The sequence below is a fragment of the Panthera tigris genome, chromosome C1, assembly GCF_018350195.1.
Source record: "Panthera tigris isolate Pti1 chromosome C1, P.tigris_Pti1_mat1.1, whole genome shotgun sequence".
Lineage (NCBI taxonomy): Eukaryota > Metazoa > Chordata > Mammalia > Carnivora > Felidae > Panthera > Panthera tigris.
In genome coordinates, this window is record NC_056667.1 from 45723112 (window position 1) to 45740616 (window position 17505).

A 17505-nucleotide genomic window follows, 5' to 3' on the forward strand; every position below is an offset into this window, starting at 1 on the left:
TAAGTCAGCTATAGCTCTGAAGGGAAAGTGTTGCTCTGAGATCTGGCGATCACATGGTCATGTGGACTTTTCTCAAAGCAGGTGGCCTTTTCAAAATTTCACTATTGCTTCAGAGCAAGTGAAGTAATGCCCACACATGATCCTCTCCCTCTTAAACCAATCCAGTATGACCCCTGTTATCTCAGGAGCTTGCCTTACCTCATTACCTAACAGTACAAGATTACCACTAGAATGTAAGCTCCATGATGGCAGGGGCCGGTCTCATCCAAGTTTGTGTCCTCTGCTCCAAGCATAATGCCAGTGACTACAGACTCTTACAGATATGTGTTCAATAAGTTACATAAATAACTCATCTTAGAATTTCATGTCATCAAAACTACTCCTAAGCACAATTAAAAAACATTAAAAAAATTTTTTTAATGTTTATTAATTTTGGGGAGAGAGAGAGAGAAACAGAGAGTGAGTGGGGCAGGAGCAGAGAGAGAGGTAGACACAGAATCTGAAGCAGGATCTAGGCTCTGAGCTGTCAGCACAGAGCCCAATGAGGGGCTCAAACCCACGAACCGCGAGATCGTGACCTGAGCTGAAGTTGTACGCTCAACCGACTGAGCCACCCAAGTGCCCCCCGCCCCCAAACATAATTTTTAATGGATACCTAATACCTGTGTAAGAGGCTTACATCATGCAGTGCTATAATTGGGGCAGGGAGATGGGCAGAGGTGACAATGGAATGGGGGCAGAACACAGTCACCAGTACTAGGAAGCACATTGCAGTAACCAACCCAGCTGAGAGTTGAGGCAAACAGGACCTGAACAGGGTCAGTGGGAACAGAGATGCAGGCATGAGAGAGGCGGTCAGGCACACATGGGTGTTTAATATATGCCTATAAAGTAGAATAACACTCCATTGTGGGTATTGATGCTCACATGTTTATAAATACACGTATCTCCCACAGCTACTAAATGCTGATCTTTCGTGTTACGTCATATGGTAAAACGTGTACTCTCTTTCTTCTCCCTTACTCGACGGCGGTGATCGTTGGCAGAAATATAACTTCATGAGAATTTCCACAAAGGTGCAGACCGCTCATTTTAAGATGAGAAGGGACAATATTGTGCTGGATGAAAGCATGCTGCAGTCATTAATGGAGCTTCCGGAGCAGTACAATTACGGCATGTATTCCAAGTTCATCAATGACTATGGCACTCATTACATAACGTCTGGATCAATGGGTGGCGTTTATGAATACATCCTGGTGCTTGACAAAGAAAAAATGGAATCGCTTGGTAAGTAGAACAGAAGCTTTATGCGCGCAGTGGTCAATGCACACACGAGGATGGGCTTTGCATTTTTCTGAGCACTGACTACGAGCCACGTACGATCTTGTTTGTGACAACCATATAAGGTAACATACCTAATACTCAGGGAGGAGGCTGCATCGTGCAGGGCTGTAATTAGAGCAGGGAGACGTGTGGAGGTGACAATGGACTGGGGGCAGAACAGGGTGAAGTGCATTGCAGTCACCAACCCATTTGAGAGTGTTATTATTTACAGGGAACTGAGGTGCAGAAGGGTGAAATCACTTGCTGAGAAGCGTCACAAACAGGATTTGAACTCGGACTTGTCTGGCTCCCCAAAACTATGTGTTTTCTATTACATTCCAGTTACTCTTTGATAATAAATAATACTTGGGATTTTGTTACTTAAATTTTTTAAATGTTTGTTTATTTTTGAGACAGAGAGGGACAGAGCATGAGCGTGGGGAGGGGCAGAGAGAGAGGGAGACACAGAATCCGAGGCAGGCTCCAGGCTCCGAGCCATCAGCACAGAGCCCGACGCGGGGCTCGAACTCACAGACTGAGAGATCATGACCTGAGCCGAAGTCAGACGCTCAACCGACCGAGCCACCCAGGTGCCCCTGGGATTTTGTTGTTTAAAATGTTAAAACTTATTACAAATATAGATTCTTGGTTAATGGAAATGCTGTATAATCAGTCAGTGATGCTAGAAACCTGGAGTCATCCCAGATTCCTCCTCCTTCTTTACCCCTGGAGATCTCAAAGAACCTTCAGTTCTGACTCCTGACCAGCCCTCATCCCGCCACTCTCCTCCATCTGCACTGCTACAGTGGTGGGCTGGGTTTCCATCTTCCACTTATCACTGCATTGGCTCCTAAAGGGTCTCTAGGGGAAGGCTCACCCCTCCAATCCATGCTCAACAATTGCTACCAGAATAATCCCTCTACTTTACAGATACGCTGATATGCCTTCTTTGCCTAAAATCCTGAATAGCTAAACTCCCTAGCATGGGGTCAACAACCTTCATGGTCTCACTCCAAAAACTGCTAGAACAGTGGGTTCTCCAAGTGTGGATTCCAACTGGTATCATCAGCATCACCTGGAAACCTGTTAGAATTATAACTTCTCAGGCTTCCACGCCAAACCTACCAAATCAGAAACTGGTAAAGGAACCAGCAGTCTGTAGTTTGACAAGCCCTCCAGGTGATTCTGATGATCACTGCAGTTTGAGAACCGCCAACCTACTCAATGAGTGAGTGAGTAGAGGGTTGAGAGATCTATCCATATTCCAAACTAAATTCAAATTCACCCAGTTTTAAGACGTTTCCCTGACTGCACCAGCCCAGGCTGGCCATCTCTTCAGCACATTCATATAAATTCCACACTTATTTAGTCTTCAAAATATAATTTTCCAAATGCAAATATTTTCCTCCTAGATAGCATGATCTTTGAAAGCAGGTATCATGTCTGACATGTTATCTCTTTGGCACTCAAAACAACACTCAGTATGTAGTGAGAGTGTAAAACGAGACATAGAGTTTTAAAGAGGGCATTAATTTAGATTCCTGGTGAGGGCCATTCATTAATTCATCCATTTATCCATGTATCCATTCTTCTATAATTTCAAATATCTATTGAGTATCTTTTGTGTGTTTATGCTAGGGATACAATGGTGAGTAAATCTAAATATGGTCCCTACCCTCTTGCAGCAGAGGACTTCATAAACTACAGGTTGCAACCCCATAGTATGGATCACAAACGAGATTTTGAACAACAACAACAAAGGAGAGAATAGAAAATATCATAGAGGATTATAGGTAGTGAAAATAGGTTATTGTTTCAATAAATTTTTTTCCAGTTAAACAAAGATATGCATACACATATGGAGTCATGATACAAAACAAATAGTTTAAGATAGGTCAATACAAAAAAGGAGTTTGAAAAGCTTAATTCAAGCAGGTATTTTTAGAATCATTCAATAATGTCAGGATGGAAACATAGTTAATATTTGTTGACGACCTACTAGGTTCTGGGTCCTGTTGTGTACAACATCATTTAATTTTCTTGCCAATTTGGAGGTTGGTATCATCCCAATTTTAGCCCAGAAATGCTGAGGCTCCTCAGGGAGGTTAATTACTTTGCCTAGGGCTACAGGAAGCTGGCGTCAGAGCCCTGGACCTATGGTCTTTCCACCATGTGGTCCTGGGTAAAGCCTTTCATTTGGGCTCTGTCTTTGGTGTTGGATTACTAATTAATTGTCTGGGGTGTCTCATAGCCCCTCCTCTTTAAAATCTGCGAGGCAGAAATGGGCTTCCCATGTGGTTAATATTCAAAAGGAGCCCACCAACAAATTGTCCCAGGGATAATTACCTCAGCTCTGTTTATAGAAAACCATATGTCGATAATAGCACAATTTGCTATTTGTGAAGAGCTGATTTTCTATAAATCCGGAAAGTTAGTGTTGCTTTTCTATAAATATGGAAATGTGCTAATCATCACCTCATCTGCTGGAGACCGCTAATAAATCAGAATTCCATTTACATATTAACCTACAAAGAACAAAAATATCTACCTTCTTTCCCTTTGACAAATAGAATCATGCACACCCTTCTCTCCACGTTTGATGTTTGTCTAGTTTCTTCTTTGTCATCGTCTCTCTCTCCCTATCTCTTTGGATGCCTTTCTTTCTCTCTCTTTCCTCTTTGTTACTGTCTTTTTCTATGTATCTTTGATCCGTATAACTTTAATAATATTTATATTCTACAAAGTGCTTATTTCTAAGAAACATCCCGTGTTGTATATGTTCATATCCTCAAAGAGCTGACCTTGGTATGGAATGATTTAAATGAACGCACTGGCTGGTTTGCTCTGGAGGAATTTTTTGTCCTTGGGTTTGCCTCAGATCCTCTCTGGGTTCACCTCAGAGGATGCACAAGGCTGTTTTCTTCTAACGTGTCCTTTAGATAAAATGCTTCTCCCTAAAAGACAGCATGAAACCATGCATCGACAATAAGAGGATGTCTTATAATTTTCAGTGTACAGACCTTACAAAAGTCTCTGAAATTATAAAACACTGATGAAAGAAATTGAAGAAGATACAAATAAATGGAAAGATATTTTGTGCTTATGAATTGAAAGAATATTGTTAAAATGCCCATCCTACCTGAAACAATCTGTAGATACAATGCAATCTCTATCAAAATTCCAATGACATTTTTCAGAGAACTAGAACAAATAATTCTAAAAATTTTGCAGAATCAAAAAAGGTCTTGAATAGTCAAAACATTTTTAAGAAAGAAGAACACAGCTGGAGGCATCAGACTCCCTAGTTTCAAACTATACTACAAAGCTATCATAATCAAAATAGTATGGTATTGGCATAAAAAAAAAACCTAATTGGCATCAATTAGGTACACTAATTGATGGAAAAGAATAGAGATCCCAGAAATAAACCCACAAATGTATGGACAATTGATATATGACAAAGGAGGCAAGAATATCCAATGGGTAAAGGAAAGTCTCTTCAATAAACGATGTTGGGAAAACTGGACCATTAAATGCAAAAGAATGAAAATGGGTCACTATTTTATACTATATACAAAAATCTATTCAAATGGATTAAAGACTTGAATGTAAGACTTGAAACCATTAGGCTCCTAGAGGAAAACATAGGCAGTAAGCAGTTTGTCTCGGCAATTTTTTGGATTTAACTCCAAAGGCAAGGGAAGTGAAATGAAAATAAACAATTTGGACTACACCAAACTAAAAACTTTCTGTTCAGTGAAAGAAACAATTAACCAAATGAAAAGGCAACCTACTGAATGGGGAAGGTATTTGCAAATGATACATTTGATAAGGGGTTAATACCCAAAGTATATGAAGAGCTCATATAATTTAAGAACAAGAAAATAAACAATCCAGTTAAAAAATGGGCAGAGAATCTGAAGACATTTTTCCATAGAAGACATATGGATGACCAATAAGCACATGAAAAGATGTTAAACATCACTAATTATTGGTGAAATGCAAATCAAAACCAAAATGATGTATCACCTAAGCCTGTCAGAATGGCTACTAGCAAAAGACAAGAAATAGCAAATGTTGGCAATTGTAAATAATGCTGCAATAAACATAAGGGTGCATATATCTTTTTGAATTAGTATTTTCATTTTTTTTGTATAGATACTCAGCTGTGGAATTGTTCTATATTTAATTTTTTGAGGAACCTACACATTGTCTTTGCATATTTACCTTTTTTTTTTTTGGTGAGAACATTTAAGTTCTATTCTCTCCGCAAATTTCAATTATATAATATAGTGTTATCAACTACAGTCACCATGTTGTACATTAGGTCATCAGAACTTATTCATCGTATAAGTGAAAGTTTGTACCATTTCAACAACGTCTCCCTATTTCTTCCTCCCCCAGCCCCTGGTAACCATTTTTCTATTCTCGGTTTCTATGAAGTTGATTTTATGGGGGGAGGAGGTTCTGCCATGCAGTATTTGTCTATGTCTGGCTTAATTTACTTATCATAATGCCTTCCAGGTTCACCCATTTTGTCACAAATGACAGAATCTCCTTCTTTTTAAAGGTGAATAATATCCCATTGTATATCTATACCATACTTTCTTTATTTGTCCATTTTTTGACTTACTTTGTTTCCATACTCTGGCTAATGTGAATAATACTGCTATGAATATGGGAATACAGATATCTTTTCAAGAGAGTGATTTCATTTCCTTTGGATATATTCACAGAAGTCGGATTGCTGGATAATGTGGTAGTGCTATTTTTAATGTCTTGAGGAGCCTCCATTCTGTTTTCCAGAGTGGCTGTACAAGTTTACATTCCCGCCAACAGCACACAGGGTTCTCTTTATTCTATATCGTCACCACCATTTGTGATCACTTATCTTTTTGATAATAGACATCCCAACAGGGGTGAGGTGGTATCTCACTGTGGTTTTGATTTGCATTTCCCTGATGATTAGCGATGCTGAGCACCTTTACATGTCTGTTGGCCATTTGTGAATCTTCTTACTTAATCTTCCAAAGATCCGTGCAGGAGGAAATGTTTCCTTACTTCTACAGATGAAAGAACTGAGGCTGAAAAGCCCTATCAGTAGTAAGTGAAAAATAGACAATATATTCTGAGTTATAGTCCAGGTTTCTTTCCCTTTTATCCCAGCTGCCTTTGTCAGGACTTCCATCCTGGGAATAATTCTGACTTATTCTCCCTCTCCCCACACATCTCATTAGTCTGTACCTACAATCTGTGCTTTTCTCTCCGTTCCCATGACTATTGCTCACCAGGCTGTGCCGTGTTCTCACTGATGGTTCCCTCCAGCCACACCGACATGTAAAATGAGAAAAGTATCAGAGGCTAGTGGATATTCCATAAATATCTTTAGGACAAAGATGATAGTGGCCTGTTCTGGATTCCCGGTTTTGGGCTAATGTAGATGAATCCTGACACATCTGTTTCAGCTTCTGTGCCCTCTGTCTCTTACAATGCAACATAAAATAGAGTTTCCTATCAGAATCTAAGAATCTAAGTAACTCTGACTGGATACCTTATTCAGGGATGCTTTAATGGAAACCATGCATGGAATAGAAAGTAAACAAATGGTCCTCAAGACCCCAAAGGTTCATGATTCTATGGGTTTTGGCCATATTGAAGGAAGTCTGTGAAGACCTTACAGAAAATAATTCCTATTGATGTTTCGCTTGTAAAGGAAGCACTGTGTGGTCCCACAAAAACCAGCAGGCAGTGCAGGGGGGGGGTGGTAAAAATATTTTTTTCTGAGATATCTTTGCTCTTCGTGAAGATGCTTCCATCTAAAAACTGACACTTTATGTCTCTGAGTCTCAGTTTTCCCGTCCCTAACATATGGATAATAAACTACTTCAAAAGGCTGTTAGAAGAATTAACCAAGATATTTTTTTAAAGCGCTGTGATAGGTAAAACACTGTCAAAACAGCAGTTACTATTCTGGATTACAGTTTTAGGTGGGGTCAGTAGGTTGTAAAATCATTGAAACGAGGACTATAGAATGAAGATATATGCTAGTGATGTGGTAAAAAGGAATCCAAACTTGGGAGTCAGACCCAAAGGGTGCTCAGCTTGGTTCTACCATCTAGTAGTTACAGGGCCTTGATCAGGGTACTAAATTTCTCTAATGCTCAGCTTCCTCAAGACCCAAGTAGGAACAATAACCAAGTTTTGTTTGGGAATAATTCACCCGCATCTTGTGTGGTAAATGTTTAGATATTTTTTCCCCTTGAATGCAAGATATTAGTAATGTAGCACAGCCGTTGAAAACAAGGATTGTGTCACTTACTACCTGTGTGATAATGGGCAGGTTATTTAATCTTTTCAAGTCTCAATTTCCTAACCTGTGAAGCTGGAAGTATCCACGGCGTTCATCACACAGAGTGGTTATAAGGAATAAGCGGACATATCCACAGAAAATATTTAGCACCCAATAAATATCAATTGCTGTGAAAGGTTCTGAATCAGATTGCCTGGATTCTAATCTCGTCTCCACCATTTATTAGCTAAGTGACCTTCAGGCAAATTAGTCATCCTCTTCATGCCTCAGTTTTCTGTTCTTCTAAAGGAGACAACGATAGTCCATACTTCATAGGAGTCTTATGAACATGAAATGAAACTATTTATGTGAGCGTGTAGCCCAGTACCTGGCATGTATTAAGAGTTAAAACATGTTACCTGCTGTTGCTGCACTATGGTTGTTTTATTATGTCTTATTCTTAGCCACATGTCTTATTCTTAGCTTTTCTGTTATTAACTCTATAATGTTAACTGCCCCCTCATCTGTAAAGTGAGGATAACCAGACAACTATTTCACAGGGCTGTGCAATTGGTCAGCTCTGAAACAATGTTCAAATGGAAAGGAAATCATTATCATTGTGCCCGGCCTGCAGTGGCCAATGTTTTTGCTGTAGACTTGGAGCCTCAGCAATCATGCCTTCTCCCCCACCTGCCCATTTTATTGATCAAGGTCATTCATTTCTGTCCCTGGAGCTTCATCCAGTTTTGGAGGGACTGCTTCTCCCATTTATCAAGGTCACTGTGAATTCTCATCACTATCTTTCAAAGTGTTAACAACTCTGCCCAAATCAGTGCCTGTGTTCCATCATTCCTCCCCCTGATGGATGCCAGATAAAAGTGACCCTGGGAAAGACGCTTCCAGCCACAGCATGGTACGTTCTGCCTGTCATCGATCATCACCTTCCAGCTAGGGTCCTTGGACCAGCTAGGCTACCACCTAACACACAGGGTAGAAAAAGCCACAGGAACACAGTTAAAACCTCAGAGAAGTTGATGTCAAGTACAGTTTTACATTCTCTTCCTTCCCCTTTCTTCCCTTCCTTTACTCATTCATTCCTTCAGCTTTTCATTCAACAAATAGAAACACGGTCAGCACCGTCTAGGTAACAGTGTGGTTCCTCTCATCGAGGGGGAGTAGAAGGTAACAGGGGTTCTCTTTGCCATAATCATCTGATAATAGTCAGGAATGATTTACTATGTGGAAAACCAAGTCTGTTACCACCTAAAATGAATTAATTTTTAAAATTCACTGTACTTAAAGATAACGGAAATACTTGGTTTTAATAAAATATATTTGCCTATAGTAACTCCAATATTGCTCATGTACAACACATTCACCTCTAATATTCCAGATAATCTTTGTAATACCTTATGAGGAGTTGTATTAGTATATCCCCAATTTTATATAGAGAAAACTAAGGTCCAAAGAGCCTAAGTAAATTGCTCAACATGATTACATTAGTACTGAATCAATATCTTCTGTTGTAGAGTTTGTGTATTGTCCAAGTATTTATCCCCCCAACATTTCCCCACATTCCGTCATTCATTCTGATACCATATATTGCAGGCTTAGTCTAGCAGAGATGGCAAGACAAGCCAACATTTACTGAGCATTTACTATGTGGCAGACACTGGGTTAAACATCTTAAATATACTATCTCCTTTAATCCTCCAGAAAGACCTGTGAAGAGGGGCACTTGGGCGGCCCAGTCGGTTAAGTGTCCGACTTCGGCTCAGGTCATAAACTCACGGTTCGTGGGTTAGAGCCCTGAGTCAGGCTCTGTGCTGACAGCTCCGGAGCCTGGAACCTGCTTCAGATTATGTGTCGCCCTCTCTCTCTCTCTCTCTCTCTCTTTCTGCATCTCCCCACTTGTGCTCTGTCTCTCTCTCTCTCAAAAATAAACATTAAAAAATTTTTAAAAAAAGACCTGGGAAGAAGACACTATACTCCCCAATTTACAAATTAAGAACTGAAGCTCAGTGATGTTAAATAACTTACCCAAGATCACGCTGCTATTAACTGGTGGAGCCAGGGGTCAAACTCAAGAACATGTGATCTTACCCCATGAGCTACAATGTCTTAGAGATGTGTTTCTTAGGATTTTCCAAACTACAGGGCATGGCCCATTAGTAGATTGTAAAAGAAAGTTAGTGGGTCATGACCAGCATTTAACAAAATGAAATAGAATAAAACAAGATGGAAAATACCAGAGTGCATCAAACAGAGTATGATGAAGTATGGAAACTGATTTTATCTGGATGTGTGTGGGCTGCATCATGGAGTAAAGTTTATTGCTTAGCTTGGGGGGGGGTAGTAAACAAAGTATTAAAAATACCATCTAGTGTGTTCCACTGAATATAGATATGTATTTCATCACTTTAAATAAAGGAAAAATCATCAGCTGCCATAAGGAAAATATTTGGAGGTATATTAGTTGGTATTCTAACTAACTGGTTTCAGAGAACCAATAGGATATAGAGATTTATTATAAGGAATTGGCTCACACAATCATGGAGTCTGGCGAGTCCCGAGATCTGCAGTTGGCAAGCTGGAGACCCAGGAGAGCCGATGGTTTAGTTCCAGTCCAAAGGTCAGCAGGCTTGAGACCCAGCAAGAGCTGATAGTTCAGTATGAGTCAAAGATAGGAAAAAAGCTCAAGTCCTAGCTTGGAGGCAGCCAGACAGCAAGAATCCTTTCTTACTCAGAAGAGGGTCAGCCTATTTGTTCTATTTGGGATGTCTACTGATTGGATGAGACCTACCCGCATTAGGGAGAACAATAGACTTTACTAAAGTCTACTGGTTTAAATGTTGAGCTCATCCAAAAATACCTTCACAGAAACACCGAGAACAGTGTTTGATCAACTATCTGGACACGACTATGGCCCAGTCAAATCGCCACATACAATTAACCATCACAGCAGGGCAGACAAGGTAGAAAGCTAGAGAGAAATGTAATTAATAACTGCCAAGACTGGCCTGGAAAGTCTCATCTAATGAAACTGTTTATCCAAATGGAAATGAAAGATGGAGTGTTCACTGCGTTCTACCTGAGCTCTGTGTGCTTACGTGCGTATCACAGTACTCAGGCCTCTCAGCACTGCCGTGAACCATCTATGGCTGTCCCGGTTTACAAACAAGGAAAACCAGGCACTGACAGGTAAAATGGTGTGTCCAAGGTGAAGGCATTGGCTAGAAGCAGGGTGAGGTTTGACACAAGGATTTCTAACTCCCAGCTCAGTGCTTCTTGGGGTATATCTGGATATATGTATTTTTTAAGTTTGTTTATTTATTTTGAGAGAGCACTAGAGAGGGCGGGGGAGGGACAGAGAGGGAAAGAGAGAATTCCAAGCAGGCTCCACACTGTCAGCACAGAGCCCAATGCAGCGCTCGGACGCACAAACCAAGAGATCGTGACCAGAGCCAAAATCAAGAGTCTGACGCTTAACTGACTGAGCCACCCAGGCGCCCCACATCTGGCTATTTTATTTCACTTATCTTTTTATTTATTTTTATTTTTTAGAACTTATGATCTTAAAAAAAAAATTAAACCACTAGTGATAGCTTTGAAGGTGGCTAAGTCAGGTTTCAAAAATAACTAAGCGAGAATTATACTCAATATTCTTTTCTAAATGAAGTCTGGGATCAGTTCAACTCACTGATTGGGCACTGTAATTGGGAGAATTGTTAATGGTCAAATTGCCCAGCTTGTGGTTGTCTTTTCTGAAACTTAGGTGCAGTCACAGAGCCAGGAACCAGCATGATGAGCTGGCACCCACAGCACTCAAAGAGGTGAACCTCAGAAGCTTGAAGGTCGGAAAAAGTGTCTAAGCCAGTGATGGCAAGTGGTTTCTATAGCAAATGCTACCCAGATTATGACACGAGACAGGGGCTCAGCCCGACAGCGCTGTGATCAATTAGTAATGTCTGTCAGAGGCAGCAGAATAGAGGAATGAGGGCCCCTGGGCTGTGCATTTTTTATTCCTTTACAAGAATGAGACAGAGGCAGCCCAGATGATTAAGCTGTGTATGGAGAGTAATTGGGGTGGGATGAATGTGTAATTTAAGTCCCTCAAATTCTCATACTTTCCATCACATTTATATATTATTGCCGTTGCTTGCTTATAATTCCCTTTCAGGAAGGTACTGAGTAGAAAACAACATTTTTCCTTGTTACCCAAAGTAGGAGGCAGGAAACACTTAATCTCTGAGGAAAACACTTCTCATAATCTAATCTGCATCCATTCATCCATCTACCCATCCATCCTTTCATCCTTCCAACCACTCATCCAGTCAATACTCACTGAGAACCCATGATTTCCAGGCACACAGAGAAGAAACACACAAATCCATGCCCTGGAAAAACGTGCAGTCAGTTGGGGGCTGAGAATAATACAACGTGAAAATGCTCAAATAGAAATAAATATAGTAGGAGCGCAAAGGAGGGAGCAGCCACCCTTTCTGACCCTCCCCTTTTCTAGACTCTGAACTTCTAAAAATCAGGCAGAGGAGCTTGCCTGATGGAGAAGGGAGCTAGGGCTTTCTGGGTGGAGGGCCTCTTATGACAGTGGCTGAAGCAGCAAACGGGTGAGGGTGAGTGGTAGGAGATGAGTGTCTAGGTTCACCCAAAGGCCAGACTCTGATGTAGAGGGCTGGCCCCTGAGGCCAGTGCATTAATGAGAGCAATCCTGTGGCTGAGCTATGGCAGGAAGAGTGATAACAACGCTAACCTGGAAATGGAGTCAGTATTGGCCTCCAGGGAGTCACAGAGAGGATGACAAGTAGCAGAATGGCAAGCTGCTGGAGCCATGCAAAGGTGACCATTGAGAATGGGAGGGTTCCTGCCACTAGATAAGATGGCTGGCCTTCAAGGGAGCATGCTGTGTGGCCCTGCTCAGCCCATTACTCAACACTGGGCTGTGCCGCACTATTTTCTGGTCTCTCGACTTAACCATACCCCCTTTCTCCTCGGGGCTTTACAAGAAGTAACGTGCTGTTTCCTCTACCTGGATTTCTGCTCCCCTCCCCATACCCTTTCTTCTTTGCCTGGCTCATGCTTATCCATTCTTGGTCTCTGCTTAGATAGGACCCTTCCAGGCAGTCTTTCTGTCTCCACAGTTTTGGGTTGGGCGTCTTCTTCTTCTTTTTTATTTTTATTTTTATTTTTATTTTTTAACGTTTATTTATTTTTGAGACAGAGAGAGACAGAGCATGAATGGGGGAGGGTCAGAGAGAGAGGGAGACACAGAATCTGAAACAGGCTCCAGGCTCTGAGCAGTCAGCACAGAGCCCAACACGGGGCTCGAACTCACGGACCACGAGATCATGACCTGAGCCAAAGTCGGCCACTTAACCGACTGAGCCACCCAGGTGCCCCTGGGTTGGGCGTCTTGCTAGATGCTGAACCCCAGTGCACCTAGGATTTACTAGTTACATCACACCATTGCAGCTGCCTGTTTCCATTATGCATTTTGTTAATGATGCGTTCCCGGAGTCTTGTCCATAGGCTGAAGCTGGTGCACAGTAGAGGCTCAGTGTCTTTCTAGCAGGAGAGGTTCAGAATCCAAGCCCATATATGCTGGGCCTCCTCTGGAGCTTTCCTTTACTCTGCAGTGTTGGGGTAGATTCCTAAAGAGTCTGGGCTGGACTGGACAGTGCAGAGGGTGAGGTGGGCAGGAATCTGATGGTGAAGTGTCTTATATTTTATGGCTAAATAGTCTGGGCTGGTCCAGAGGGTCTTTTGCTGTGCCTGCTAACCAACCAGTCACCCTGAACAGACAGGCACAAGATTCTAACAGGCTCCAGGCTTTATCCCCCAGTTACCATGACAACCAGACTGCACAGTGATGGATGGTATTGATTGACTGACAGACTCCTGGTGTCTTGGCTTTGTCCCCATCCCCCCAAGTCATTTGCATACACATGGACTTAAGAGACCCTCAGCACCATTCTCCTGATCTTGTCCTGATTTTGAATTTCTAGCTCTATCTTTGAAAGAGCCCCAGCTTTAAAGGGGAAAAAGGTGTGATGATGTCAAAATTACTCCCCAGCGCCACCCTTAGCTCTCTCTCTCCCATAGGTGACATAATGTGGCATGGAGGACATGGGCTTTGGACATAGACTTTGGTTCAACACCAGTTCTACTATTTACTTACTGTAGAATTTTGGGCAAGTGACTTAAACTATCTAAGCCTCTGTTTACTCATCTTAAAAATGGGAATAATTCCGACCTCAGCTCAGGTCACGATCTCGCGGTCCGTGAGTTCGAGCCCCGCGTCGGGCTCTGGGCTGATGGCCCAGAGCCTGGAGCCTGCTTCTGATTCTGTGTCTCCCTCTCTCTCTGCCCCTCCCCCGTTCATGCTCTGTCTCTCTCTGTCTCAAAAATAAATAAAACGTTAAAAAAAATGGGAATAATTGTACCTGTCGTGGAGAGATGTGTGGTTATGAAATAAGATAACACATGGGAAAGCTTTACCTAGCACATAACAGGTACTTAGCAAATGTGGGCGTCCTCTCGGTCTTCACTCATTCAGAACAGTTTATACTGCAGAAAGCTTGATTAAGAAAATTTGTCTTGACAAATGCCTCGGCCTCCATCATTTTCTGATTTTCCAAGCTTAGCATCAGGGACCACGAGCCCAGTCTGGGTATGCTGTAGCATTTGTTGCGATAGTAATCACAGGAACACTTGACCATCATGGCTGGTTCTGAGCCAGGCACAATCCCAAGAATTGTACTTGGTGCAGCTTCGCTCACTTAACCATCACAAACAACCCTATGAGGCAGACACTACAAAAGCCCCCACCTTCCAGATGGGAAACCATGGCACACGGAGGTTCGACAATTTGCTCAGATAGTTGGTGTGCAGAGGTGACTTTTAGCTCAGGTGGTCTCCATTCCAGAGAGATGGAACATCTCTGCTGTACTCACTCTCGTCATGGCCACCGCAGCCCCCTCTGCCATACTGCCTCTTGCGTATGGCCAAAATTATCTAGAAGGGCCAGAGTCCCTGAAGATACCTGTTGCCAGTCAGGAGAGAGACCTGAGGTTGTAGTCCCACAACACCCATGGGGAGCACAGATTGCTGCTTTGTAGAATGAGGTGTTCAGGGAATGAGGGGCTCGGTAAGGCCACCGCTACTCACGCCACATGAGGAACATTTCTCTGCACAGTTAACACGAATGGGATGAAAGGAAACATGCAACCGCGTTTGGAGGTAACACACGTTACATCACACCCTGATTCCTGGGCCTGTTTATTTTGGAATTTGGGGCAAGTAACCTAATGATAGTAGCTAAGATCTGTTGAACACTTAATTGTGTCAGACACTGTTTTTAGGGACTCATGTGCGGAAACTATCACCCCCGTTTTTACAAACGGGGAGAATAAAGCCCAAAGAGGTTCAAGTAAGATATCTGAACAGAGTTTACATTCTTCACAATTACTGCTTTTTCCAACCAGCGAGCCTGCAAAATGGATAAATGCTCCCAGATCCCTAAGACTGTTGTGAGCCTCCAATGAGATAACACAGAGTGAAAGTGCTTTATAAAATATCATCTCTTAATCAGGTATGAGATGTTACAAAGATGTCGTGTGTATCATCAACCAAAAGGAAGATCTGTGACTACCGAAACGTTTTTGAGGTATTGTCTAGATTGGCTGGAATCAGCCCATCCCTGAGCAATCCTGGGGGCTTGTCACATGCCAGGGTCTGTGCCAAGACCTGTAAAACCCAGAAGACAATTTTACAAGTTTGTGGTATAATTGGAAGAACAGACCAAGAAACTGACAATTGCTAGGATTCGCTAAATACTATGCTGGAGGGAAGCACTGGGATGGCGTGGGGGACACACAAGGAGACCGTGGAGACACAGATTTGGATCCCTGGGAGAGAAGGAAGGCTTTCTAGAGTCGAGTGGGAGAGGGAACAGCATGTGAGAGACACAGAGGGACTTACACTATTATTCTTAGGTGGTTGGGAGAAGCTTGAGTTTCAATGGATAAACAGCACAGAGGGGGCAGGTAAGTTAGCCTATCCTTCCCAGCTGAACAATCATCTCTTCCAATATTATCACATGAACTGGACCCTATGAGGCTCCCCTTTCCTTCTGAGGCTGTCTTTGGGGACAACCGATGTAGCAAAGCAACACAGCAGACAGATGACAGCAACCTGAATGGCATTTGTTTGTTGCAAAGGGATAAATAATGTCTTACACCTGCTGTTTTCCACCTGATGGTTTTCATCTGAAGAGTGACAGACTTGCTGTGTTCTGCCACCTCAGAAGTCAAGCTGCCTGGTCCTGCCTTTGAGCCACAGTGATACAGCCTCTCCGTGGAGGTGTGAGAGCAGCTCCCATGCCTGGGCCACAGTCAAGACCAGGCTGGGAAGACGTACTCGATGTGGCGGCCAGGGACATGTCCCCTGGGCTCCTGGCCTGCAGGAGGTCACCACAACAGCTCTTCTTGAGGCCAGATCAGAGCGGGAAGGAACCCAGGGGCTCCCAGTACTTCCTACACTGACCTTACCTCTCTCTCTTTTCTGCTCTGGAGTTTAGGTCAGGATGGCTTTTCTGAGCAGAATCTTGCTGCTGGGGATGCAAGGCCTACACACGGTCTCCCTCTACTCTCAACGCGTCCCCACTTTGTCTGGCTAATCCCTACTCATCTTTTCAGACTGGCCTCCGATATCCTTCCTCTGACCTCCAAGCAAGACTTAGTTCTGACTCTGTTGCCTTCTTCTGTGGCCCTCATCACACAGGGCAATAACTCTTTCCTTCCATTTCTTCACCCTTGGCTGCGAGCTCACTGAGAGTAGACACTCTTGAGTCCTTATTTCCAGATGCCTGGCACACAGCAAGGAGTCATTAAGTACTTACCAAACTTGTTTCAGATGTTCCCTAGGTGTTCTGGTATGTTCTTAAAGTTTCAGAATCATGGCTTTGGAAGAGACCTTAAAAGACCACTGGTCAACTCTTCAAGCCCTTCCACAGTGCTCCTTACAGACAAATAGCCTGTGCTTGGTACCTTCTTGGTACAGGGTGCTCACTGCCTTATGAAACAACTCCTATCTCCTTGATCTGTGATGATGATTTACCTGACGCTGAGCTTAAATCTGTCCTCCTGTAACTTCTGTCCTTTTGGCCCTCGTTCCAGCCACACAAATAAGCTTACTTCCTCTTCCTCAAGATAACCCTCCAGTGAGCTGAATCTTGTTCTACTTATCTTAGACCTTTCCTCTCTTGTTCAGGTAAACATCCCCAATCCCCTCAAACATTCCCAAAGGATGTTCCCTATTTCCTTTTTCCTCCTTTTTCGTTTTATTATGGTAGGAACACTTAGCATGAGATCTACTCTTTTAACAAAGTAACAAAATTTCAAGTGGACAATACAGTCTTCTTAACTATAGAGACAATTCTATCTCTAGAATTTACATAATTGAGACATTATGTCCATTGATTAGAAATGCCTTGGGGTGCCTGGGTGGCTCAGTCGGTTAAGCGTCCGACTTCAGCTCAGGTCATGATCTCACGGCTCGCGAGTTCAAGCCCCGCAGCGGGCTCCGCGGCGGGCTCTGTGCTGACAGCTCAGAGCCTGGAGCCTGCTTCAGATTCTGTGTCTCCCTCTCTCTCTGCCTCCCCCCACTCACCCTCTGTCTCTTAAAAAGTAAATAAACATAAAAAAAAAAAAGAAAGAGAAATGCCTCATTTCCCCCCTCCCAACTCCTGCCAACCACAATTCGACACTCTGGTTCTATCAGTTTGACTATCTTATATGCCTCATATAAGTGGAATCATGCATATTGGTCCTTCTGTGATTATTTAATTTAGCATAATGTCCTCAAGGTTCACCCAT

The 17505-nt window shown here is 42.7% G+C and overlaps 1 protein-coding gene across 1 annotated transcript in view; it reads left to right on the forward strand.

The window, feature by feature from the left end:
• C8A (complement C8 alpha chain) overlaps window positions 1–17505 on the forward strand; it is a 68962-nt gene that overhangs the window by 36368 nt on the left and 15089 nt on the right. The window contains exon 7 of the mRNA XM_015540948.2: window positions 1047–1287. Within this exon, the coding sequence (XP_015396434.1) occupies window positions 1047–1287 (241 nt within the window). The remainder of the gene's footprint in view (window positions 1–1046; window positions 1288–17505) is intronic.